Below are 27,210 nucleotides of genomic sequence, written 5' to 3'. Positions count from 1 at the left end.
CCGATCTCTTCTCTACGAGAAGAGATCAGTTCTAACTGTAGATGAGGAGATATACACATTCTTATACTTATACCATTATTGTCCAATCATTCCCCTCCATCGTGATATGCTATTGTCCTGTACGATAAATCTCAAAATACAAAAAGAGTTGGAAAGCTTTGGGCTTATTGATTTATCAAACATCATATAAAGCTAAAAACACATTTTAAATGTATTTATAACTTTCAAAAAGCTCTCTACAAAGATCCTACACTTATTGAAAACTAATTCCAACTTATATCGAATATGCAAGCGAAATATAGTATTCTCGATTATGATTTATAAAACTTCGATGAAACAGGCTTTATAATAGAAATGATAAGTACTGGTATAATTATTACTAATACTGAGAGATATGGCAGAAGTAAAGCTATACAGCCAGACAATCGAGAATGGGCTACAGCAATTATATACAACAATAGTGAGGGGGATATTATACCTCCATTTCTGGTAGTTCAAGGACAGGTACATTTTTCCAATTGGTATACAGAAACCGATCTTCCTATAGATTGGGCTATTAAACCTATAAGTAATGAGTGAACAAATAATGAGACAGGATTAGAATGGTTGAAATACTTCGATAAATATATAAGAAATCGAATTAAAAGCAAATACAAAATACTAATACTGAATGAGTATAAAAGTTATAAATCAATATTATTCTAGAACTATTATAAGGAGAATAATATTAAATATATATATTTACCACTACATTCAAGTTATTTAACCCAGCCTCTTGATATTGAATACTTTAATACCTTAAAACAAAAATATAGTATACAAATTAAAAGGTTTATAAAAATATATATCAATCATATCTCAAAGATCAAATTCTTTATAGCTTTCAAAACTGCATATCAACAATCAATTACAAATCAGAATATAAAATCAGAATTTCGAAAAACAGAATTAATCCTATTCGATCCTGAAGTAATACTTTCTAAGTTAGATATTCGAATTCATACACCTATTCCTCCTTCTTCCAATTCAGAATTTTGGATCTCTCAAACACCTTACAATTCTACAAAAGTACTCTTTCAATCAATACTAATTAAATCTCAAATAACTCATTATCAATTAAGTTCTCCTATACTTTTATTTGAAACTGTATTAATTTTAACTAAAAGTATAAAAAGATTAATATATAAGAATACACTTTTGAATATAAAGATTCTATTAAAAGGAATAGAAGTTACCGGTGCTAAGCACGTGTAGTGATTAGTAATACGGCTACCTAAACAGGCTAGATTAGATGAACCATAGATAGGCATATTGATCCCCTTATATAATACTATGTGAAGATCAATATGCTTATACGTATAACTATATAGATAATCTAAAGGCCTCTTCTACCCAATCTTCTAATAGATTATAAAACTCAGTTAGCATAGCCTCTGAATAGAATTGATATAATTAATATTATATCCAGTTTGCAGAATTAAAAAAATGCACAGTACTATTTTATATTTAGCTTGTAGAGTTGAAAAGTACACAGTATTACCTTATAATCAATATACAGTATTATAATCGATTACTATTACTAACTTACAGAATTGAAAAGCACACAATGCTATCTATATTTATATATTTATAATTACAAATCTATATAGTATTATTTATATAGAAAAAGAAAAGGAAAAGGAAAAACTCTGTAAATTCTCTATACAGATACCAAAATAAACAATATCAAGGAACAAGCTAAGTATATTCTAATTTTCATTTAAAAAACTTATAAGAAATAATTCCAGCAAATGAAAATACAATTAAAAGAAAAGGATTGGTTTTATATAATTGAATTTATATTTCAGAATTATATAAGGATTAAAGAACTTGGGATAAAAATCAATAGTATTAAGATCTTTTTGATTATTAAAGGTACTATAACAATATATATCAAATTTAATATTAAAAAGAAAACTATATATTTAAAGAATAAAGCTAATACACTTTTATATATATATAAATTACTTAATAATAATAATAAAGTATTAATCGACAAATATAATATAGTATATATATTATAGAATTATCTGAAATCTAAATATTCAAGAACAAATAATATTATAATAAATTTATATCTAATAATAATTCAAACATTTATTTTCAAACCCTTAAATCAATTAGAAATAACTATTATTAAAGCCTGGAATAAGCTTAAGGAATATCGATACAAGCTTGGCATAGTCAATTCTATATTCAAAGATTTATATAAAGATCAAGCTTTCTTTTTAATTTTTATAAAAAGTCTACCAATTGATTATTAAATAATAATCGATATTATAAGTATTTAAAATATATTAATAATTGAAAATAAGATCAAATATCTTATAGTTAAAGAACTCAGTATTAAAAAAACAGAACAAGCTTATATCGCTAATGGAAAGTATATAATCCTAAATTAACAAAAAGAACATAAAGAATCAAGCCTATTTGAAAAGCAAAAACAAAATGATAATATAAAATCTTCTGCTTATTACCTATATAAGCAAAAAGGACACTTTTTACACAATTATAAAGATTTTTTATTTATATAAACTCTAATCCACAAACACTACAAAACCCAGCAATAAAAAGCAATATTTAAAAAAACAATTAAAGTGTTATTTTCTAAAAAGAATAACTAAGCTTACCTTACAAACAATAAAAGCCTTTCAATTAATCTTGATTTATTAGAAAGCAAAGAAGAATCTAATAACAAAAAATACCATATATTCAAAAAGCTTGTCCATAAGATCACCCCCTCTTATTGATATATAGATACTGGTATTTCCTTATACATATCTAATTAACTTTCCCTCTTTAGAAATATCAAGAAAATAAAGAGAAAGATAATAAAAGTCAATGAGAGAGTTATATACTATGATCGAATAGGTATTACTATAATAAAGCTGGAAAATAGAGATATGGTTTTACTCTCAAAAACATTGTATATACCGGGATTAGGAGTTAATCTCCTCTCTAACAAGAAGATCTGTGAAGCTGGACTTAAGGGCAGGTTCAATTCAGATCATATATACTTTCAAAAGAATGAAATAAATATTATCAAAGCAAAAATGGATAGAGAAATTTATATAATCTCGAATATTACAAAAAAATACAAAAATATCGCTTTACCGAATATAGAGATTATTAGTGATATTAAGCCAAATAAAACCACTTTAGATACCTCCTCAAACAAGACCAAAAAGGATCTAGAAATTTATTTATTATAGTATAAACGATTTAATCATCTTAATCCAGAGAAAATACAAAATCTTTATAAAGTTATTATATTGGGAAAGCCAATCAAAGTCCCATTCAAAATCCCTATATGCAAAGTTTATATACTTATCAAAATAAAGAATCTAATTCCGAAACAATTCAGTCTTTATAAGACAAAAAGATTAGAGCTTATTTACTTTAATATCGCTAGCCCATTCCCAAGATTATTATAAGGAAACCACTATTTCCTATTAATTATAAACAGCTAGACAAAATAAATTGGATTTTGATTCTAAAAATAAAAAATGAAGCTATATTAAGATTAAAGAAATAGAAAATCAAATTAGAACTCGGTATTAATAATAAGATAGTAGCTGCTCAAACTGATAATATATTAGAACTAATCCAAACTATTAAAGAATGGAATTCTGAGATCTGATTAGAATTAACAATTATAGTATTATCTTATCAGAACAAAGCTATCAAGAGAAATATTAATATTGCCGAAGCCGATATGAAAGCTATACTAAAGGAATCCGAATTACCACTAAAATTCTAAAACGAAACTATTAAATATAATATATACTATAGGAATAAAACAAATACTAAACCAATCATCGATGACAGTATAGTCAGCCTGATCAAAGCGTTCATAGGATCAACCTCGGACATCAGTTATTATAGAATATAGAAAAGCAAGTGCTATATATATATCAATCCAAAAACAATCCCAAAGGATTAACGATATAACAAGTTATGAGATACAGCTCAAGAAGGTATCTTTATAAAATACTCAGCCACAATCAATAAACATATTAGAGTATACTCACCAGAATTAGGCTATATTATATGAGCAAGCCAAGTAATTATAAATAAATCCAAAAAGAAAGGAGATCTAAACTTAAAAATAAGGAACTTAGCATTAGATCCTCAAGGTATAAAGAATATCGTTTCTAATAGGAGGCCTAGAGGTAGACCTCACAAAGTACAAGAAAAACCAGAATGTCCATCTGATTTATTACAAGATACTGTTATCCCTGAGATTCTAAAGGTAATAATTCCTAGTATATCTAAGATAGATAATATTCAGGAATTCAATAAAGATAGTGAAAAGAATATTATCAAGATTAATCTATTTAAGAATCCAATACTATTTTTAGAAACAATAAAGACAGAAATATCAGATATTATACCTATAATTTAACCCTCAACCAAAACCCCAATCATATCTATAAATATAAATACTCCTAAAAGATATTCTTTTTGAAAATACAAACGAGATAATAATGGATTAGATAAGTATATTCAAAAACTGATTAGAATAATAATAGCAATACTCATAATAAATCTAGATAGAAATACTATCAAATATACTATAATCTCTATATCGCTTATACCAAGGATCGATATAAGTATTAAAACAAAACTATCCGAAAATCTATAAATAATCTTAAGAAACCCTATAAACAAGGATATAGCCTTCCCTATAGAATAAATTCTAGAAATCCTTATTCCTATTATATATTATCAAGCAATCTCAGACCCCAAATATAAAGAAAAATGAAAGCAAGTTATTAAAAAAAAAATTAATTCATTAATTGTAAATAATATCTAGAAAGAATATATTCTATCAAAAAAAAGGAATCTTGTTTTAATAAAATGAATATTTATAATAAAGATGAAGAATAATGAGATTGAAAGGTTCAAGGCACAATTAATAACAAAAGGTTTTAATCAAATTCTCAAAAAAGATTATAACAAAATCTTTGCTTTTATAATACAATTCGATACACTCTACTTGTTCTTAACAATTATTGTGAAAAAGAATTTGGAATGCTAATACTTTAATATAAAGAATACTTTTATAGAATCCCATTTCAAAAAAAAGATATACTTTATATTATTTTAAGAACTCAAAATATTAGATAAATATATCTTATATACATTGAGAAGCTTATATAACTTTAAACAAATTGGATAAGATTAGAATCAATTTTTAAAGTTTTAATTGATTAATTAAGGCTTTATTTAAAGTCTCACTGATTTATATTTCTATATATACACTACTTATCAATTTAATCTACTAATATATATTAATAATATAATTACTTTCTTGATTTTAAAAAATCAATTTAATTGGTTTTTTATAACACTTTTATTATACTTTAATATTAAGAACCTAAGAGAGATTAATAAGATTCTAGATATTAGAATTGTAAGAAATCGAGCAAATAGATTTTTTATATTAAACCAAAAAGAATATCTGAAAGCTATACTTACAAAATTCGGAATCTCACATACTCAATATTATACTAAGAAGATACCTACTACTGATTACTTATATTTACGATTTGCTATAAAAAACAATAAACTGATTGATATTATTGAATATTAATAAGCTATAGATAATCTTATTCATTTAATAGTATATACAAAACCAAATATTTCCTTTATATTAGATTGATTATCACAATATATAGCAAAGCTAGTGAAATGCTATGGAATAGAAGTAAAGAATCTAATACAATATTTGAGAGCTATAATCACTCAGAAACTCAAATACAGGCTCAAAGAAGTATAATATCAAATCGCAAAGGAATATAATTTATTAGTAGATATTATAAAAGTCTTTACTGATATAGACTAAACAAGTAATCAATATAATTGGAAAAGTATTTTTGGGGGAGTTGCTATGTTCTATAGCAAACCAATATCATAGACTAATAAAAAGTAGAATTCAGTAGTAATATCAAGTGTTGAGTCCGAATACATATCAATAGCGATATTCATCAAACAAGAAAAATAATTAGTTCAAATATTCAAAGATCTTGGAAAAGCTGAATATATATCTATACACAGAGATACTGTTTAATTATTAGGTAATAATTAAGAAACAATTGCTTTAACCAAGAATCTGCATTTATATAAACAATCAAAGCATATCGATATATACTATCATTTTATCAGGGATCTTACTGAAAAAGAAAAGGTGGTAACTAGTTATATCAATATATCGGATATAATAGCAGATGGGATAACTAAACCCTTAGCGAAAATAGTATTCGAAAGATTCAAAAACATGCTGGGATTGAGATAGTAGAGGTGTGGAAGATCAGGGAGATCAAAGGTGGTAACTCCTATGGGGGAGTATTAAAAGGAATAGAAGTTACCGGTGCTAAGCACGTGTAGTGATTAGTAATATGGCTACCTAAACGGGCTAGATTAGACGAACCATAGACAGGCATATTGATCCCCTCATATAATACTATGTGGAGATCAATATGCTTACACGCGTAACTATATAGACAATCTAGAGGCCTCTTCCACCCAATCTTCTAATAGATTCGTATATTTCGAAAAGTAAATAAAATATTAAGTAAATATTAATATATAAAAAAAATCTAATTATATTAAAAAGGAATACTTACTAAACAAAAAACTATAAATATATTATTTCAACAAAAAATTGATATCCAAATTCGATACAATAAACATCAAAATAAAGGAAATTCCAATACAAAAGCATCCTCTAGTCAATACTATAGTAAATATAGAAAGACAGATCATAATACAAGAACCTATAAAAATGATATAATAGATTCTAGATTATTAGATTTATAATAACTTTAATCAATTGATTCAAAGATTATTAAGAAATATGAATTTGAAAGTATAAATTGAGGTGAAAGTGGGCCATCCACTGATATGGGCCACGCACTGATAAACCACGTTAATCAATTATTATAAAATCAACTAATTAAAAAGCCCAAATCTTTTTTGTTATCGAAGCTATTCATAAAAATAAAAAACTAAGCATTCGAAAAGCTTCTAAACTTTATAATATTCTTTATTGTTAGAAAAGGTGCTCATACCGCATATCACATTATGCTATATCGGGATTAGCCCGTATGTGCCATTATCGAGTCCATATATATATATCGTATTGTTATGTAGAACTTAATAATATTAAGGCTTTTCCATCAACTTATATATGATCTTCTAATAGGTTATGAGCCTGGGTTTGTGTGGCGCTAGGATTAGTTTTTCGGAGTCATTTGATTAAAGCTATGACAGATAGTAGTTATTTTGTCAAATCCGGAGACTGTCATCTTTGTAAATATGATTCAATCCTAAAGATATCCAGATGGCATCTGGTCCAATACAATTGAGCAATTGGGGGAGTGTGGCTCTGCTCGGCGAATGAATCTGACTTTGGTGTTGTTGTAAGATTCCGGTATTCTGTATAGTGTTGTAAAGTGCATAGCGTTATCATAATGGAAACTGTAATGAATACTCAGGTGCGTGGTACCAAAGCGATCCAATCTGCAAGATTGAAGACGGTGGAGATTGTAATGAATACTCAGATACGCGATATTACAGCAATCCAATTTATAGGGTTGAAGACAATGGAGATTGTACAAAATATTTAGGTGCACAGTACCACAGCAATCCAACCTATAGAGTTGAAAAGAATAATAAAGCTCTAACAGATAACTACTATCCATTCTTATCTTCTTTCGACAATTCGAGAATTTCAATTATAATATAATTCTCTTGATCTATTTTCGATTTTTTTCTTTTCGATCTCTATAAGCTTTATATCAATGGTAACAATGCGATATAAATAATCGATAGTGCTTTATGAATCAATTAAATTTTATATAGTTGAAAGTTATTTATAGAAAACCTTAAAATTGAGAATGCTTTAGATATAGTTTATAGGGGAGCTATGAAACCCATTTGATTTAATAAAGATTTTTCTTTATCTCAGAAATTTTCCCGTTATCCCCTCCCTATTTCTTTGATAGTTTTCCGATTATCCATATCTATAATCTGATGAGTATAATAATCATTGAATTATTGTTTTTATTTAATATCAGTTTTTATAGGATTTAATTTGTTTCGCTCACTAGTTCTGCTATTTTACGATATTTTAGTTTTCAATCTTATTTCCTTTCGATTTCGATATTCTTTTACTTATTTATAGTTCGTGTAATATGTCTTGTTCTGATAAATCAATATGTATTACTAAGTACAGATCGACTATCTTTCTTTTCGATTACTGTTTTTATACGATTTCGACTTTGATCTTCTTTGTCGATAATAGTTATACTAGCGATTGAGGGGAAGGGAGAGTATATAGAGAGCTAAAGGGTTTATAGGGATTTGAAGATATTGAGTGTAGGGAGCTGGAGGTCCCAAAGGGAATCAAAGGCGATCCGAAACCATATATAAAGGAGGAGCAGATAACTACAGTAATAGGAGAATGCATACTATTATACTTGGGGGAACACTCTGGTATTCCACTATATAGAAAATGATGGGATTATTTTCTACACTCCTTATAATAGAAACCAGCAAAACCAAGGTGATCAAGAATATCACCATCAATCTTATATCCCCTCTTGAATATATCCAAGAGGAAGAGGAAGAGTTGTAGAATACACTCTATAAAGAAACGCCCTAGCATTCCACCATATAGAAAAGATATACAACATCTTCTATACCCTTATAAAAAAGAGCAAGGATCAAGAAATCCTATATAATCAGGGTGATCATATAGGAAACTGTATCCCAGCTTCTCTACTAAAAGGGAAAAGCTGTAGAGGTACAGACTCTATAGATCAATAGGTATCGTACCACCAGTACAATCCCTACACCCTTAGAGAAACATCTACACTAAATATTGGGTAATCCTAGGGGAAACGATTTTCTTTAAAAATTGATTAAAAATATTAATTCCTGAAAAAGAGATTATCAGCGATTAATACCTTTATTATCAAATCACTTATTAATCCGAAAACGCTTTCTAAATACTTATTAGCGACTCTCGAGATTCATTAAATAAAAGTAATCAAACACTACACACATACCTATACAATATAGATTATACCGCTTAGCTTGATTGAGATTAATTATAGCCCTGACTTACAACATAACACCTCTATAGTTTTCGATAAGCTACATAGCTTCAGATATATGATATCAGTATAAGGGAGTATTAGAAAAGGTGCTCATACCGCATATTACACTATGCTATATCGGGATTAGCCCGCATATACCACTGTCGAGTCCATACATATATATCGTATCATTATGTAGAACTTAATAATATTAAGGCTTTTCCACCAACTTATATATGATCTTCTAACATTTATACAATTCTTCAACACAAAATGAACAGTTTATCACCTTGTACAGAAACTTAGGCGAATTGTTATAATATTATAGAATTAGAAAAAAAAATAATTGTTCAATATATTCTTGATATAGATTTGAAAGGATTTCCATCCAAATTAAGAAATGTGGAAGATATGACGAATTATATTCTCGAATCGAGGAATGCAAAGTGTATTGAAAAGCTTTGAATATATCGATTTATAAAGTATCAAATTGAATTAAAGATACATTTTAGTTGTGTTTATGATTTTCAAAAAGCTTTCTACAAAGATTCTAAGCTTATTAAAAAGTAATTTCGATTGGTTATGAATATACAAGCGAAATATAGTATTCTCAATTGCAATTTCTATAACTTCAACAAAACAGGCTTTATAATAAATATAATATACCCTGGAATAATGATAACTAGTATTAAACAAAATAGCAGAAGCAAATCAATACAATCAGGCAATAAAGAATGGGCTACAGTAATTATATATAACAATAGGGAGGGTGAAATTATACCCCCATTTCTAATAGTTCAAGAACAGGTTCATCTTTCCAATTGATATACCAAAACCGATATTCCTGCGGATTAGACTATTAAACCTACATCTAATAGATAAACAAACAATGAAATAGGTTTAGAATAATTAAAACACTTCAACAAGCACACTAAGAACCAAAGAAAGGGCAGGTATCGAATATTAATACTAAACAGGTATAAAAGCTATGAATCAAAAGCTTTTCAAGTATATTACAAAGAGAACAATATTATATACTTAAGTCTATTACCGCATTCAAATTATTTAACTCAACCACTTGATATAGACTGTTTTAGCAATCTGAAATATTCATATAATAATCAAATTGATGGATTTATCAAAACATATATTAATCATATTTCGAAAATTAAATTCTTTATAACTTTTAAAACTGCATATAAAGAATCAATCATCTTTCAGAATATGAAATCAGGATTTCAAGAAACAGGTTTAATTCTATTTAATCCTGAAGCTGTACTTTTGAAATTAAATATTCGAATTTGTACACCTACTCCTCCCTTTTTCAATCTAAATCAATAAATCTCTCAAACCTTTCACAACCTAACTGAAGCTCTTTTTTAATCAATATTAATTAAATCTCGAATAACTCGTTATCAATCAAGCTTCCCTACATCTATATTCGAGATTATACTAACTCTAGCTAAAAGTATAAAAAGATTAGCTCATAAAAATATACTTTTAAATATAGAGATCTGTACACTTCAAATAGCAAATAAAATATTAAATAAATATTGACACACAAAAAAAACTCAATTGTATTAAGAAGGAGTATTTATTAAACAAAAAGCTTTTGATATATTATCTTAACAAGAGGTTAATATTTAGATTCAATATAATAAGCATCAAAAAGAAAGGAATTCTAATAGGGAAGTATTTTTTAGTCGATATTATAATAAATATAGAAAGACTGGATATAATATAAGAACTTGTCAAAATAATATAATAGATCCTATTTATTTATTTATTTTATTTATAGTGATTAACGTCTAATATCTGACCTCCCAAGGGGTATTCTAGATGTACTAAGGAGCGGGCCTACAGATCGCTAGCGTTCCAGCCGCTTATAGTAGTGTAATGTTAGCTAATCAGGGGCTTGTTGTCTCTGGTATTTCTCTGCTCAGTATTGCTTATGGCGATTCTGTAGTTGTTTTGTCTAAGGGTTTGTGGTTCTGTTTCAAAGGGCCTTGTTTTGTATGCTATTCGGGTGTTGGCGGATGATCAGGTCGATTGTTATCGATCGGGAGAGCGCTCGGAGTGCTTATGGCTGGTTAGTGTGGGTTTTAGGTTGATTGGGGTGGAGAGCTTATCCTTGGGGTATTGGAGCAGGTTGGAATTTGTATAGCTTTGTGTAGTTTGGGTATATCCTAGTATAGAATCTGGATCTAGTGAGAAGGTTAGTAAAGTTATATTGTGTTTATAGAATGTGGTTGATATATGCTATCGCATTCTATTCGGATCGAAGTCGATTTGGTGTAAGTGGTTAGTTGTTGTATGTTTGATTATTGATTGAACATTGAAAGAAATGTAATAGGCTTTTCTCAATCCTGTATATATAGGTTTTTGTGCTATTTTCGTGATTGAATTTGATATGATAGGCTGTAAAGTTATTATATTCGGTTTGTATCGTTATGAATTTGTATAATACTTTGCAAAGGAGCTTGAGGCTTTCCGGTTTTGAGATATTATATATTGGTTTCTATGTATTGTATGTTTTGGAGATCAGGTCTTTTTTTTTCTTCTACTATCTACTCTCAGAATACCGATATTTGGTATATAGGATAGAGCGGGAACTACTGACTGTAGGGAGACAGGATGGGCTAGGATCAAGTAGCCTAGTTATATCTTGATTAACAAGGCGATTAGTTGCTTCATTGCCCTCAATCTCAATATACCTAGGGGACTATTTGATTATAATATTGTAATATTATATCACTTGATAATACTTGTAATATACTTATTGAGAGGAAACAATTGTATTTCCTTATATTCCCTAGATTATTAATATACTATCAATATATAATTATATTTATTCCTAATAAAGACAATCAATAATACTCAAAAGGCATTCTAATCCCTACCACACACTGATCGCTTCAGTATTAAAAATATATAATTGTTTGTGTATATAACTGTAGCCACTATCGATCTATTACTTGCTATAATAAATTGTAAAGCTATATTCTATATGATAACTATATTCATTATATTGTTCAGATCTATTTGAAAATATAGAATAATCTTCTTGGGGGATTAAATCCTATTATTCCTTGAATGCTTTCGCGGCATCCTCTTTATCTATACTATTCGTTAGATTGGTGTGATACTTGGGAGAGAAGTGAGGTTATAAAAGTTTGGAATGCTTGGTGGCAGGGATCGCTTATTCTATTCTTTACAGTTTTGTATTGGAACCTTTTAGAGTATCTGTACCTTATCCTCTTTTCCTGATGCATAGTTTCAATTGGTTTACAAGTAGGTGTTGTATATCCACTGTCTGAAGCCGAAACGCAAACCTCAGTCTGGCTTGCTCTAATGCAACAATTCCAGCTGGGAAACCAGCTTCTATAAGGAGTACAATCGTCAGGGTTGTCTTGTAGACAGATAAAGCTCCCCGTACTGCATTGTGAATCGTCTTACTGATTAGATCGATATGTTTTTTAATCCTAATGCTGATCAGAATATAGCCTGTATTTGGGTGTTGTTTGTATAGCCCATCAAACTATATTTCGGAACTGAAAGAGCAATAAGAAGTATACAGATAATGATTGCTTTTCGCAGACAAACTGCAGATGGTCTATAAGCTATATAAGCTATTGATTAGATATAGGATACAACATATATAGCTTTTACAATATATATTTTGATATACTATAGAAATATTAAACACCGATCAAAAAAGATGTCAAGTCAATATAAAATCGGTTATACTTTATTAGTAAGCTTTAGAGGAATTGGCGTAATGATTAGATTCCGATTTATTCTTATAGCCGGGTTTGCAATTTCATGTTTTCTTGATATATGAAGTAATTCAAACTTTTCCGGAGTAAAAAAGATCTTATTTTGATTTTCTTATTATAGGATATATCGAACAGTTCGGCGGAGTATATATATATTTGTGGATAGATTCTTAGATGTATGATATATAGCTATATCGTTAGTATATCCGAAATGCTATGCTCTATTTTAATTAAAAAGCTCAGCAAGATAGAGGGTATACAGGATAGGGGAAAGTGGCGATCCCTGGGGAGTACCGCATGCGATTGGGAAATCCTGTATTGTAATCTCCTCAAGCCTTATACGCATATATCTTTTAGTTAGAAATGAATTAACGAATTGCAAAAACACTATAAGCTAATCCTGCTTTTTCATACATTATAGAAGTTGTTTTTTAAAGAGTATATTATAGACGCCTTATATATTTATTGTTACTAGTGTGATTATTTTGCCAACTACTAAAACAAGCTCGGTATTATGGATGAAGGCAGCTATAAGATCAATACCAGCTCTTTTCAACAACGCTTTATAATACTGAGGGCTGATAACATTATATCTTATAACTGTTTATACAATTTGACTGGCGATGTACCTTTCTAGTCCTTTTCTAATATACAATATCAATATAATCAACCTTCACAATCTTGGGGATATCCTGTTCTTTTTATCAACCTTGAGCAGTATAATTATTTCAGCAAGTTTCATTCGTTAGGGTAGTAGTTGAGCCTAAGGCAGGCCGCGAAAATCTTATGTATTATACTCTTCGTGCTAGGCCAGCACACTTTAAGAAGGTGAATGATTGTCCGATCAACTTTGGGTAACATGCTTCTAACTCCTATTATATATTTTTCTATTTTCTTTACAATAATTGTTTTTTTTCTATAATAAGGTTGTCTGGTAGCTTTATTCCTATAAAGGATTATACTATAGATCATCCGATACTTTGAAGCGATCGAATACTATTGTAAAGAGTACTTCGGCTTTTTCTCTAATATCAGTAATCTCCTAGCCTTCGATTACCAGAGGAGAGGCCTTGAGGCCTGCTTCTGGGATCAGCTTGTGCCAGTTCATGACTTTGTATAGTTTCTGATCGTCCTATACATTGTCCAAGCGCTTAGTCTAATAGGCTCGTTTCGATACTTGCACAACTCTTTATAGATTCTGCTGAGCAATTATTATTTCGTTAGCAGTTCCAGTTCTCCTAGCTTGTATATATATTCAATATACCTCCTTATACTCATCGGTTCACCACAAGAATGATCGATAGGGTTTACAGCCTTTCTGCCTTACAACTACTACAGAAACGCTCAGTATACTTATAAGTCTAACGATCAGTCTATTAATATTATAGGTAGATTGGAGATCCAGATTCTGGAGGTTTGCTAAGCGGTTAGCTATTATACCTATTAAGCAAAGTAAATCTGAATTGTATATCCGGATATACCGCTTGTTTGTATTTAGAGATTCCTCTATCCAAAATGATAATAACTTGAATAGCATAATTGAAGCTGTTATACAGATTGTCATTAATCATTATTATAGCAATAATCAGATTGAAAAAGATCAGATTCAGAATATATCCCCTTGTATATATAAGGGCATCAGGAGTCCCGATATACTCTATTCTCTGTTCAACAATCCATTATACAAGCGTATCACCTTGGTTAGTAGTTACTACTCCGGGTTCCTATAGATTATACTTAATATTGAAGGTTACTTCTAATAACTGTACTAATCCCTAAAGTAATCTCTAATCTAAGTATATATTTTATTATCAGCGAATCAAGCAGAGTATAATAAATATTGAGAATCGAATACTCATTAATATTGATCCAAAATAGATCCCTGTTTTCAATCTACCTCATTTGTCTAATCTTCAAGTTGCCTCCTTTTTATACATAGATGATTACTTGTAGCCCATATTTAAAGCTATTAACCATTCCTCAGGTGTCGATTAACTGATATTGATTATCTAGTATAATTTTGGATTACTAAGTTATATACAATCAGGATCTTGAACACAAATTGATTATTCATATCAACCTCTCCAATGATCTATAGGAAGATAATATAATTAGAATATCCATATCTATATTCACCTATACAATTATAAGCCCCCTTCCCCTTATTGAGTTTGTATTGATTATATAATTCATACAAGAGTAATAACAATTTCATTAGCATTTGACTTATTCTCTTCACTCATTTCAGAATCGGGAAATAAAAAGGCTTTTTCAACTATAACTGTTACATTATAGTTTACCCCTTTATTAATATAATACGAAGGATTACAGCCCAAGATATGAATTGAACTATTGAAGGGGCTCTCCCCTGATCAAGTCTATTTGAATAATTGGTTTATTAATTGCTATTCGTTTTTGTAAACAATAATATAGATCTCTGGTACAGGGGGTTTGGAAATAACCATTTGAGGCTATTTGGCTGATATTAGAACAGATACCTTTCCCTTGTGTGTTTCCTGAGTCTCCCTTCGATCAGCGGTCCTGATTTCTCTCACTTATTGATAGATAAGCCTAATCAATTTTCTATTGATTGATTATAATATTGCTAAACAATTACTATATACAGATTGAAAGGATTCTAGGTATTCTATATATTAAACATCGTTTTGACATTGCTTATAAATCTTTTCATCAATATATTTAATAATTAATTTGCTGTACCTAGAATAACAAGCTAAGCGATAATATACATACAGGTTATAGTATAGCTAATACCCATTGGAGTACTGTTGTAGTTGAGGGCATTGCGATCTATCAAGGGGCTTCGAGTATTTATTAACATTAAATAGCCGGAATGATTTTATTGTCTTCTTGAAACTAACAATCCAATTAGCCTTTTCTATAAAAGGATTCACCCTATACTTAGAAACTCTATATTACATTGATTCCTTTTCTGCTTATACCTTGATCTTTTCTCAAATAATCGTATCTGGAAATGTTATGAACATATTCAATATATTATAAGGAATCTGAGGTATAATATAATTGTATTAGGTCTTTATAACTTGAATATCATCTATACCAAGTATAGTAATCAGCTGTATACGATTTTCGTTTTATAAAAGGTTCTTATATTCCTTTAGCGTTTTGTATCCCAGGGTTTATCCTGTTCTATTACAATAGAGTAAGGAGATTAATTCAAGCCTTAATTTAGAAATTACTTCTATAATTTTAGTTGCAATTCAAAGGGATTATTGGCGATTATTGTGTTCATTCCTATCTTTATAAAAATCATGTAGCTGTTTCACTCCTGTTGTTTGTGTTTTTGTATTGTCTTTGTTGTTTTGAGTATACTTGTCTTGGTGTTTTTCGGTATTTGAGGCGCCCCTTTTAGTTTTGAGTGTATCATATAGGATTTAGCAATTCCCTTTGGGTTGTTCTTGTGATTAATATAGGGATTCTTTGTATAGGCCTGGCTTGTCTTATAGTCTTGATTATACTATTGATATATGCAGACTTCAGTATATTGGTATAGCTTAATTTCCGTCTTGCTTAGGGTTTTAATATACACATCGATTGTATTTGCGATCTTTAGAATTATTTATTGCTTTTTATTTTTCTTATAAAATTGATTAATTATTGCTTTATAGATAAACCATATATCACCATCTCCACTCACTTTAGTTATTGATATAGTTGTTGTCATCATCGTTGAAACGATTGGATCGCGATCCGACACACTTGGCGGCGCGATAGGTCGCTCACGACTGTATATTGATAATATCATGATATTATAAGATTCCTTTAATATGATTTGTTATAATATAGCTAGATCCATTGAATATTTATATATATATGTCTGCCGGTGCTTATTTGAATGTCATTTGGAAACTATATTCCCGACGGATTGCTTTATATGATAATAGATCCTAGATTATTAGAATCTTAATAGTTTCAATCAATTGATTTAATGATTATTGAATAATATAGATTTAAAGGTGTGAATTGAGGGAAAAGTAGCCTATTCGATGATATGGCCCCCTCGATGATAAACCACGTTAATAGTTATTATAGAAAGAATTTCTTTTGTAACGAAAATCGTGACAAATTTCATTTTTTTTTTCAAATATAAAAGAAATTTTTATATCAAAACTAGATTTATAAAGAGGCTAAATTTTCATTATTATTTTATATTTCATTTTTTTCTAAAAAAATAATGATTGATTATTAAAATAAAAATATAAAAAAGCATTAATTTTGGTGTTTTTGGAGTGGCCCACCGATGATATGGCCCACTCGATGATAAACAACGTTAATGGATTCTGTTATAACCTCCTTCCACATCATACAAACTCCATCAAAATGAACCAACCACTGTCCCTCCCTTCTTGGGTTCATTACAAAGTGATATTTATCGAGAACAACATACTGTATACTGAAATCAGAGAAATATAAATGTAAGAAACCTGTGAGTCAATGGACAAGAAGTAAAGAGTGCAAGAATAACCCAATCATATATCATAGCATAACTAAACTTCAAAAATCAACTACATACAAAGAATATCGATAAATGATTTTTTCAATCATAAAATACATCCACCCGCTCCCTCTCCAAGAAAACGATCCATCTTACATACACACACACATACATACACATAAACCCCTCGTCATAACAAACCATCTAAAGTTCTAAACCCTAAATCAAAAGTACCAAACCCATCATACCCACAGCAACCCACACACCCACTCCCTTGAGCAATCTCTCCGCCCCTCCCTCAAAAGTAACCGCGCTTGGACTCGCCACCGGGGTCTGCGTCGTCACACTTCCGCTCTTCACACTGGTGCTCTCGCTCTCCGCTTTACCCACATACGAACTTGGTTTTGGCACTCTGGTGATCGACGACGCGGTACCAGTGGCGACCAAGGTGCCGTTTCCAGCACCATATGGTGGCGCCACGCTGTATGGTGGTGCGATGCTGGTGGCGGGAGATGGGGATGCGATTGCAACGGGGATGACGGTGATGACTGAAGGAGCGATGATGGCGGAGATGGTGGTGGTTTGGGAATTGATAAGGGTGGAGATTAGGGTTGTGTAGAGGCTTGTTGGGGATGCGGCTTCGGGAGTAGCTGCGGGTGAGGATGATTCGATGATTGGGACTGAGGTTTCGATGCCAGCGGCGGAGGAAGCTCCCTTGGTTGGAATTGCTGATGATACGCCGGCAAGGGATGAAGTTTTAACTGAAGGGGCCGAAGTGAAAATGGCAGCGGTGGAAGAAATCTTGACGGCTGGTACTGAAGTTTCGATTCCAGCAGCAGAAGAAGCTCCATAGGTAGGTACATTGATAGCGGTGCTAGAAACAGTGATTGGATACACGGAAGTGTATGAAGAGATAGTCTCAGTTGTGACTTGACCAGATCTAGCTGGACAATCCGTTACACTTGGAGCACATGAGGTGATGGTATAAACAGATGTTTGGTAGACAGTTGAAGTTCCATATGAAGTAATTGCTGTGGTTGGAACGGGTACTCCAGCGGAGGAAGATGTCGAGCTAACAAGGCCACTATTTCCACTGGTTTCTGTTACAGGGCAAACGGTAGTGTAGGAGGAAATTGTCTCGGTAGTTACGGAACCAATTCTTCCTGGGCAATCGGTTACGGTGGCTGCGCAAGATGTGATGGTATAAACGGAGGTTACGTAAGCTGTAGAGGTGGTGTATTGGACAATTGAAGTAATTGGTGATGTAGCACTTCCTTGGGCTGAAGATAAGGATACTGGAGATGTGGATGTGGTAAGTCCTTGTGCAGAAGAAGATGATGTTTGCGATGCAGTGACTCCTGGGGCCGAAAATGGTTTTGAAGATACGGAAATTCCTTCAGCAGAAGATGTCGAGGTGGCAGTGGCAGTGACGGGGCAGACAGTAGTGTAAGAGGAAACAGTTTCAGTGGTTACAGATCCAATTCTTCCTGGGCAATCAGTAACTGTTGCTGCACAAGAAGTAATGGTATAGACTGTAGTAACATAGGCTGTCGAAGTCGTATACTGAATAGCCGAAGTTATTAAACCAGTTCCTGATGAAATAGATTCACTAGCGGAGACAGAACCAGTTTCTGATGTTACAGATCCGCTGTTGGTAGAAGATCCAGTTGAGAGCTCACTGGTACTGATTGTAGAAGATCCTACGACGGTTGATTCGGTTGCACTAAATGCAGGTCCAGTTTCGGTGGCAGTACCTGAAGATACAGTAATTCCCTCGACCGATGATGTGGCAGTGGAAGCTGGAATAGTTTCTGAGTGACTGTAGGTACTATTTCCATATGGCGCAGTAGATGAGATAACAATGGAGGAAGTAGTTGCTGGGTATCCTGATGGGCCTGCAGATGATGTCTTAGTCTTGGTCTTAGTCTTAGTCCTAGTCTTAGATCTGCTCTTGCAAGATTTAACACCCGTTCCAAGGGATTTAGTAGGGCGTGGTTTGCTAGATTGACCGGTACCAACGACGGAAGACTTGGTAGGGTATGGCTTGGTGGATGCTCCAGTACCAACTACAGAAGACTTGGTATGATATGGCTTGCTAGATTCCCCGGTACCAGCCACAGAAGACTTCGTTGGATATGGCTTGGTGGATGCTCCAGTACCTGTAACGACAGGCTTGGTGGCATATGGCTTGGACGAGTGAACACTTCCACTGGTAGTAGAATTAAAGGAGTATAATGAAGAGTAACCGGACGATGGTTTAGACGATGGCTTGGCGGAGTGAGAATTTGAGGTGTAGCCTGTTGCGATACTTGTAGATTTGGAAGAATGTCCGGTGAAAGTGTAGCTACCAGTGGGCTTTGAAGAATGAACTGGCAATGTGCCACTTCCAGCTGGCTTGGAGGAATGGATTTGCGAATGGGTCAAAGAAGATGTTGCATTGTGAGAGTATCCTGGAATGGTATAGCCAGATGATGCTTGAGTCGGCAAAACTTCAGAGAAAGTCGAAGATTCTGCAGCGGAAGATTCCAATGATGAAGAGGATGCGGCGGTCGAGGTCTCGGAAGCTGATGTAGAAGTAAGCGATGGAGTAGTTGAAGTCTCTGACGAACTCGAAGATGTAGCAGTAGAAGATTCCGAAGAAATCAAAGTTGGTGTGGCAGAAGATTCCGAGACCGAGGTCGAAGTAGTTGAGATCGAGATCACAGTGCTACTAGCAGCAGCAGATGACTCAGTCGATGTTGGAACACTGGAAGTAATAGAGACTTCTGAAGTGGAGCTGGAACTACTAATAGTAGTACTGTGAACAATCGAGAATGTCGAAGTGGGAGGAGGTGGTGCGTAGGAATCCAGACAAGACTTAATAAATCCGTGGTAAGAATCTCCTTTAAGTTCCGCATCTGTGTTTTCTTGAGAATATGTAGCTTCCCAAATCATGACACCTCCAAATTGAGGTTTGTTGTGATAAGATTCAATCAAGCTTTGAGCCTCGAGTGGAGAAATGTAGTCAGATGCGGTTCCTGCCAAGGTTGAACCAAGAAGACCAAGATAGATCGAGGCACCAGCACTTGCACCACTGTTAATGGTTGAAACCCATTTATCATAGGTAAATCCTACAGAGTCTTCTTGTCCAGTTAAAGCATAGTTGTCGGCCCATTGACGAGCTGTGCATTGAGCTGCGGCATTGTTATAAAATTGAATCCATAAAAGATCGAATTGAGCACCAGCAATCATGGCTCCCATATTTGGCTCTGGTAATGGACATTGTGGAGCTCCTGAAATGAAGTACTTCTTCGATGGGTTCTCGGCGAAATGTTCTCGGAGTCTGTTGATCATTGCAATGTAACCTTCGGAGTAGTCTGATACATGTCAGTCGTGCTATCATACGAGTTATTTTGATGGTCTATCTTACCAGTAGGACCAAACTCGATATCGAAATCGAACCCATCAATATCAATATGAACACTAGGGTCAGTTCCATAGTAACCACCATCCATTGGTCTAATTCCACCAGCATCTACCCAAGATTGTTTGAAAGGTCCATAACTTCCCCATAAGAAATCGGCAAAGTATTCTCCGTCAGCTGCGCCTGTGAGTTGATAAGTGTTTGAGGCTCCTCCGAGAGAAAGTAATATCTTCTTTCCCAATGATTGACAGTAGGGAATTCCCTCTTGAATGCCTGGACATTGAACATAAAGTTGATCTTTCGAAGTGTCTACATCCCCTAATGGATAACCTGGGCCTGGTGTGAAGATTGGTTGACCATAACAAGCGTTACCAAAGTTCTCAGCTGGATAGCCATCACCTTGTGCTGGGAAAACATTCATAAAAGCTAATGGAATGATGTCCACTGTAGATTGCTCGCAGTAATATGAAAGATTGGTTTGGGATGGTCCGGAACCCTATCGTCATAGTCAGCAATAGTACCTTGAATCTAGTTGTAAGCCATACCCAATACAAAGCCAAATTTGCAGGTGATGATGCATCATAGAGAGCGGCAGCAGGAGCAATGAATGCAAAAGTAGCCGCAGCTACGGTGAAAAACTTCGATGAAGACATTATTAAAAGGATATTAAGTATATACGCAAAAATGAAAGTCTCAAGAGGCCGAAGCCAGGTAAAGAATGTGATTGGGCTGGTTTGGTTGTCAAAGACAGGACGCAAACAAATGTTTGCACGGTACGTAGGTCACCGGTGGATGAGAAGCTTGATGTCTAGATTTCAAGAAAAAGAGGGAGAAGAGAGGGAGAAGAGAGGGAGAAAAGGAAAAAGGAACTGTATAGAACAGGGATATGTAACATTTCTCCTAATCCCGTCATTGTCGAGACCGAAATCGAACGGTTCATCATGAACCAGGGTTACACAACGACTTCTTGCTAAATGATGCTCAGATATTGTCGAATTGCATGTGAGGTATCCAATGACAGCCATGATACAACTCGCTAAAGATGCAAAGAACGAAAGGGAAGACCGTCCAAGGCCACTCTTGGCAGGTAATTTCCCGAAAGGTAGATAAATCAAGGTTAGCGCGGAGACTTTGAGGTTCGAACAGCCAATGAGAAGGACGAATCGAGTTCATTTGGAGGAATGAGCCCCGTCCTAGGGTGATGCTGCAGGAACGGAGTAGCTTCTTCGGCTGATTTACCCGAGGGGCAATTGTGCTTAAAGCATCAATTCGGCCGGTCCCTCAATCCACTTTGCGCGCAATGGTTACTTCATAAGGATAAACAATTGGTTGTGGGGAGTGGGGATTGAAACACTGTGACGATTTCCCCAATATTGACAAAAAGTGAGATCGGTATAACATTCTCCCATAAAGTTGGTCCGAATCATCGGGTCCTGTTCAAATGTGTCATGTAAACTACTAACACTGGAGTCTAGAGTCCCATCCTTCCCTCTTCACTTCAAAAAGTCAAAATGATTCGACTTTTGCTTCAAGATCTTATTAGCTCAAGGGGTACATAATGGATGTGTACTTATCTAGACGCTCATTCGATTTCATCCCAAAAAAAAACCCTTCTTTCGATCCCGAAATCCCGCTTCTTGAGTCTTGATAGATGACTAGTCAGGAACAGCATCCAAAACTAAGCGATCCGACCGCTATCACCGATTCGTGGGCCGTGTCTATTCATCCTTACGATAGGTCCACTAATCATGTAAAAGCTTGTCTCTTCTCAAAAGGATCCACTAACACAATCAGAATCCAATGTTGGCTCATGGTTGGGTAATCTTAAGAAACTAAAGGTGTCAGCAAATAACCGAATGAAGAGATTAGTTACCATTAGCATCAATTGATGTAACAGCCAGCCTGAACTAGGAGGCAACCGTTGCCTAAAAAGAAAGATGGGGTGAAGGATTCTTGAGAGAGTAAAATTTCTACACGGCTAGACAAAGTCCAATAACTGTACTGCGCCGCTGAGAGCCCCCTTGACAGGTAAGCACTATAATGATACCTGTACAATATTCGATCATGCCGAGGTTTGACAATTTAAAAACAATATCCCGGAGAAGAGATAAATAAGAGGCTATCGCCCAAAAATGCGAAAGCACTATACATAGGTACCCAGATAGATACAGTATCTTAACGTTAACTGTGTTGATCCCCCAATATTTCACGCTGTCGAATCAAGCTTAAAATTGATCAACAGGATCGTCCATTCAACATCTATCATCCCTATCAAACTCAAACTCTATCAACATATCAAAGCATTGATATTCTTGGGAGTTCACCAAACCCACATGGTCACCACACCCACTTCTCTTTTTTTCCCTCTTACCGTCCGAGCCATCCCAGATTACGTGAATGATGCCTGTTGATCATCTTGAACTCAGACCCATTGGATAAAAAACTTTAATGGAAGAACCGGTGCAATTCTTAAGAGTCTTCAAAATTGCTTCGTATTGATTGATTTGGGCCAAGAAAGAGTGTATATACTTCTAACCTTGGACACAAATAGTAGAGTTGTAGCGCAGTATCTTTTTTTATATTGGACAACTTTGTAGGCTCGTAGGGTAACTTAACAATGCTAACAAGTCTTGAAAAATGATAACAAGTCGAATATATAATCATGTGGGGAAGTTGTGCTGCTATCTCATTGACTAATACATTAAGGCTAAATTCAGATGCAACAACAGTCATATATTGAATATATTGACATGATCATGTACGAACATAGTATGTAGAAAGGTAGTAATATTGAAGGCAATGCAACATGTTCATTTCTTTTCTACAACTTTCAGCTATTGCTTGGAATATTGATATCAACGGTATTAACCGCACGCCAACGTTATGATTAGATGCAGCACCAAGAAGCCAAACCTATGCAACCTGTAATTGTGCTGTTACCAATTTCTTTGGTCATTTCTTCAACTATTCCATTACCAATATGACCCTTTTTATATCATGTCATTAGTCAATGATTCTCTAGCGATGCCCCCTTAACCACAGGTTACACATGGGAGAAGCGGGAGATATGCTATTAAGGTTTTCAAGACGACGATCCGAGCTGTAAACTCTATATGCTGTTGAAATCAAAGGGTATGGCTTGAATAACTAACGCCACATCTAAGATAGTAGCTTTAGAGAATTTATCAACTCTTTCGTCTGAGAGGTTGATTCTGGCGATAGAGTCACACCCTCAATCGATTGACGTAACTCCACGTCTAACTCCATAGCTTTCCTAATCATTTCAGCGACATAAGTCTGTCTCGGGCCGAAGAACCATTCCACAGTACTCAGTGCCTCCAGCAATTCCAAAAAGAAAATAGTCAGCGTCATGTGCATAAGCAGGTCTTCTTTATCCACCATTTCCATTGCCGCGAAGTAGAGTAGCCCGAGTTTCCCATCGTCCTGTGGCGATATATACTCCTTGTCGACTTGGCTCAACGTTGGACCGGTGAGGTAATCAAAGCCCACGGTTACCAAACGAGGAAGAATTCTCAATAAACGAGCTTGAGCAAGTGTCTTTTGTTTCTCATCCAATTGGCCATCACCTTTGCCGATAGTCTTCAAGCTACAGAGCGAGAAAAGTATTTCGTAGATTTCGACGTCTTGAAATATTCTTCGCCAAAGCGCTCCTTGTCCAGGTGGTCGCTGAGAATCAATATCCATATTTCCTACTCCATTTGTAATATGTGTCAATTCTCGAACAGAGTCGATATCTAAAAGCTCTCCTAGCACTTGCGTAGCTTTCTCTCCAACTCCGACATGAGGGCTGCTAAGCCATGTTCGGATACAATTCTCGACCACTCCTCTCATACCAGATAGATTTGCTACATCTGCGGAACTTTTGGTGGCCTTTTGAATGATTGTTATGGCAAGAATATTCGCAGCAGGTATGGGAGATCGAAGTGCGAGAATCAAAGCGTCTTCGGAAGCCAACTGGAGAGCTTGGGGAAATGTGATTGGCTGTAACAACTTTACGGATAGACTGGCGAGTACTGTAGGGTCTTGTTGTGTGGTAAGGAGGATCTGGGTAATGGTAGGAAGTAGCTTCGGGATCAGAGGGGAGATGTTGTATTCTAAAAGGAGATTAGAAGCCGTGAAGATTGTGGAACACGACAGCTTCCTTTAGAGCTCTTCTAGTATGTAGAGTAGAAGACAGTACATACCTGTAAGTTGCAGCTCTACGGCATCAAAGAGTTTTGTATCGATTGGGGTATCTGGAGATTTAACCAAATCCTGGAGATGAGCTTCAAGCTCCTCCAATTTGAATATGGGGGTATCGTCTATGTCCATTTTGGACAATGTGTTTCTGAGCCGTTGTATTATTCAATGATTGTATATTGCACAGTGATGTAAGAATTTGAGACAAAACTTCCCAGGATTTTAAAATCTGTTGATTATTCGAAATTAGAAGGTTAACGCAGAAAAGTAAAGAGTGTTATCGATGATTATCAATAGTATAACGATCAAGATTGTATTTAGGTAGATACAGCTTTACACTTACAATTACACCCCGCCATTTTAGTTAGTTTCACCGCCTTTTTAGAATGGCAGAAAATCTTGGGGAATAATATTTACGAAGCTAAGACCAAATTCCCATCATCCCCCCAATTTTTATTTTTTTACAAAAAGTGACGCGCAAAGTTATTCAAGCAACTACCTACCTTGGAGTTCTGATTTAGTTCGCATATATCCTGAATATCACTTATCGCAAACATCTCAAGCCAATCGAACCACAATATATCTCGACAAAACCAGGTGCTACTCAAAACACATCCCGCCTTGTTGCGAATCATCGAAGCTCGGCAACCGTCAATCGTCACAAGGATTTCAGAATCTAGTATAGGATGGCCTTTCGTGGAGGTAGAGGAGGTGCCAGAGGAGGCGGTATAAAAGGCGCAACATGGGAGCATGACGCTACCTTGAAATTAGACTTCACCCCAAGTGAAGATTATCCAGTACGTTCCGTCACACCTTCTCCAAGTCTTTGGAGGCTCATTCTATATCCAATTTCTATCCTTGAATTTTGATGCGCTCATACAAAAACATCTACTAACATACATTTCAGCGGCATCCCAACCTCAAACGACCTTCCCCTCTCACACATCAAGAACGCACGCAAGTAAAATACTACCGCACGCTCCGCGACAAAATTCACCGCGGACCCCTCTACACACACTCTACCAAACGCGACACCGATGCGCCTGTGCGAACGTTTGGAGAAAAGCAATTCAACGAACAATACGGACGACAAACCAAAGCGGACTTCGATCCCTTCCTCGCGGTCGAAACTTACAGTATGAAGTATCAGCGAAAAAAGCGAGCGATACCTCTAGTGAGCGGGATGAATTTTAACAAGGAATTTTATCCGCAGGAGTTATGGTCCGTGTTGAGTGGAGAGGAGGAGGCGAAGACTGCGAAGGATAATGCTGCGTTGGCGGCGATGGGAGAGGAGGATCCTTCGGAGAAGACTCGAGCGCTGTTGGCGAAGATTCAACAGGCGACTGGGGTAGAGGGGGCAGAGGGAGAAGAGGATTTGGGAGAGGAAGAAATTGAGGAGGAGCAGGATAATGATTATGAGGATGATGAGGAGGATATGGGTGGGGATTATGATGCGGAGCAGTACTTTGAGAATGGTGAGGATGATGATGATGATGGAGGGGACGGAGGTGGTGGAGATGATTATTAATTTTGAGGAGAGATATTTGTGCATTATATTTCGATTTGAGGCGAGAGGTTTGGGGGTATTGGTACTTTTACGGAAAATTATGTCGCAGAGGGGAGAGGGGTTATGGAAACCACATCTGCTATATTGCATAGGCGTAACGATCTTCGAAAGGAGATGGATCTCCTGAATCTTAGTTTGAAGTATTAAAGAGAGAATCAAGAGAGATACAAAGAAGTTGTACGTGTATTAAAAACTGTATATAATTCAGAAAAAAAAAAAGCGTGTACTTCATCTCCATTCCATTCCTACTGCGTCCTCTCCAGCTGTCTGGTAAATGCTGAAAAAAGAAGAAAGCGAGAAGAAAGAAGAATCCAGACAGATTTCACACCAAAGCAAGCAAGCAAGCATTTCAATCCCTTTTTTGTCTATCTACTAGGTACCTAGTAGGTACTTGGAGATATTGTAGTTATTTATAGAGGATATCTATAGAAGATATAGAAGATATAGATATAGAATATAGAAAATATAAAATATAAAAAATATAAAAAATAAAAAATATAAAAAAAAAGTAAAAAAAATTTAAAAAAATAAAAAAAAAATAAAAAAAATTAAAAAATTAAAAAAATTAAAAAAAAATTAAAAAAAATTAAAAAAAATTAAGAAAACATTAAAAAAATTAAAAAAATTAAAAAAAATTAAAAAAA

General features: G+C 34.1%; 3 protein-coding genes across 3 annotated transcripts; 1 reads left to right on the top strand and 2 right to left on the bottom strand.

Annotated features, from left to right (window-relative positions):
* Nucleotides 1-17,615: 17,615 nt before the first annotated feature.
* Nucleotides 17,616-21,452, bottom strand: EAF02_011288 (uncharacterized protein; the record flags this gene model as incomplete). The annotated part of the gene is made up of 3 exons (XM_038907335.1): nt 17,616-20,752; nt 20,806-21,295; nt 21,345-21,452. 3 exons carry the CDS (start codon nt 21,450-21,452, stop codon nt 17,616-17,618), a joined length of 3,735 nt encoding a protein of 1,244 aa, XP_038752815.1.
* A 2,506-nt stretch (nt 21,453-23,958) lies between these two features.
* On the bottom strand, nt 23,959-25,131 carry EAF02_011287 (uncharacterized protein; the record flags this gene model as incomplete). The annotated part of the gene is made up of 2 exons (XM_038907334.1): nt 23,959-24,914; nt 25,005-25,131. The coding sequence occupies 2 exons, from the start codon at nt 25,129-25,131 to the stop codon at nt 23,959-23,961; spliced, it is 1,083 nt and encodes a 360-aa protein (XP_038752814.1).
* A 554-nt stretch (nt 25,132-25,685) lies between these two features.
* On the top strand, nt 25,686-26,527 carry EAF02_011286 (uncharacterized protein; the record flags this gene model as incomplete). The annotated part of the gene is made up of 2 exons (XM_038907333.1): nt 25,686-25,796; nt 25,907-26,527. The coding sequence occupies 2 exons, from the start codon at nt 25,686-25,688 to the stop codon at nt 26,525-26,527; spliced, it is 732 nt and encodes a 243-aa protein (XP_038752813.1).
* Between the last annotated feature and the right edge of the window lie 683 nt (nt 26,528-27,210).

Source organism: Botrytis sinoallii, assembly GCF_014898435.1.
Source record: "Botrytis sinoallii strain Bc 23 chromosome Unknown BSIN_031, whole genome shotgun sequence".
Lineage (NCBI taxonomy): Eukaryota > Fungi > Ascomycota > Leotiomycetes > Helotiales > Sclerotiniaceae > Botrytis > Botrytis sinoallii.
This window is presented reverse-complemented; position numbering and strand designations above follow the sequence as displayed.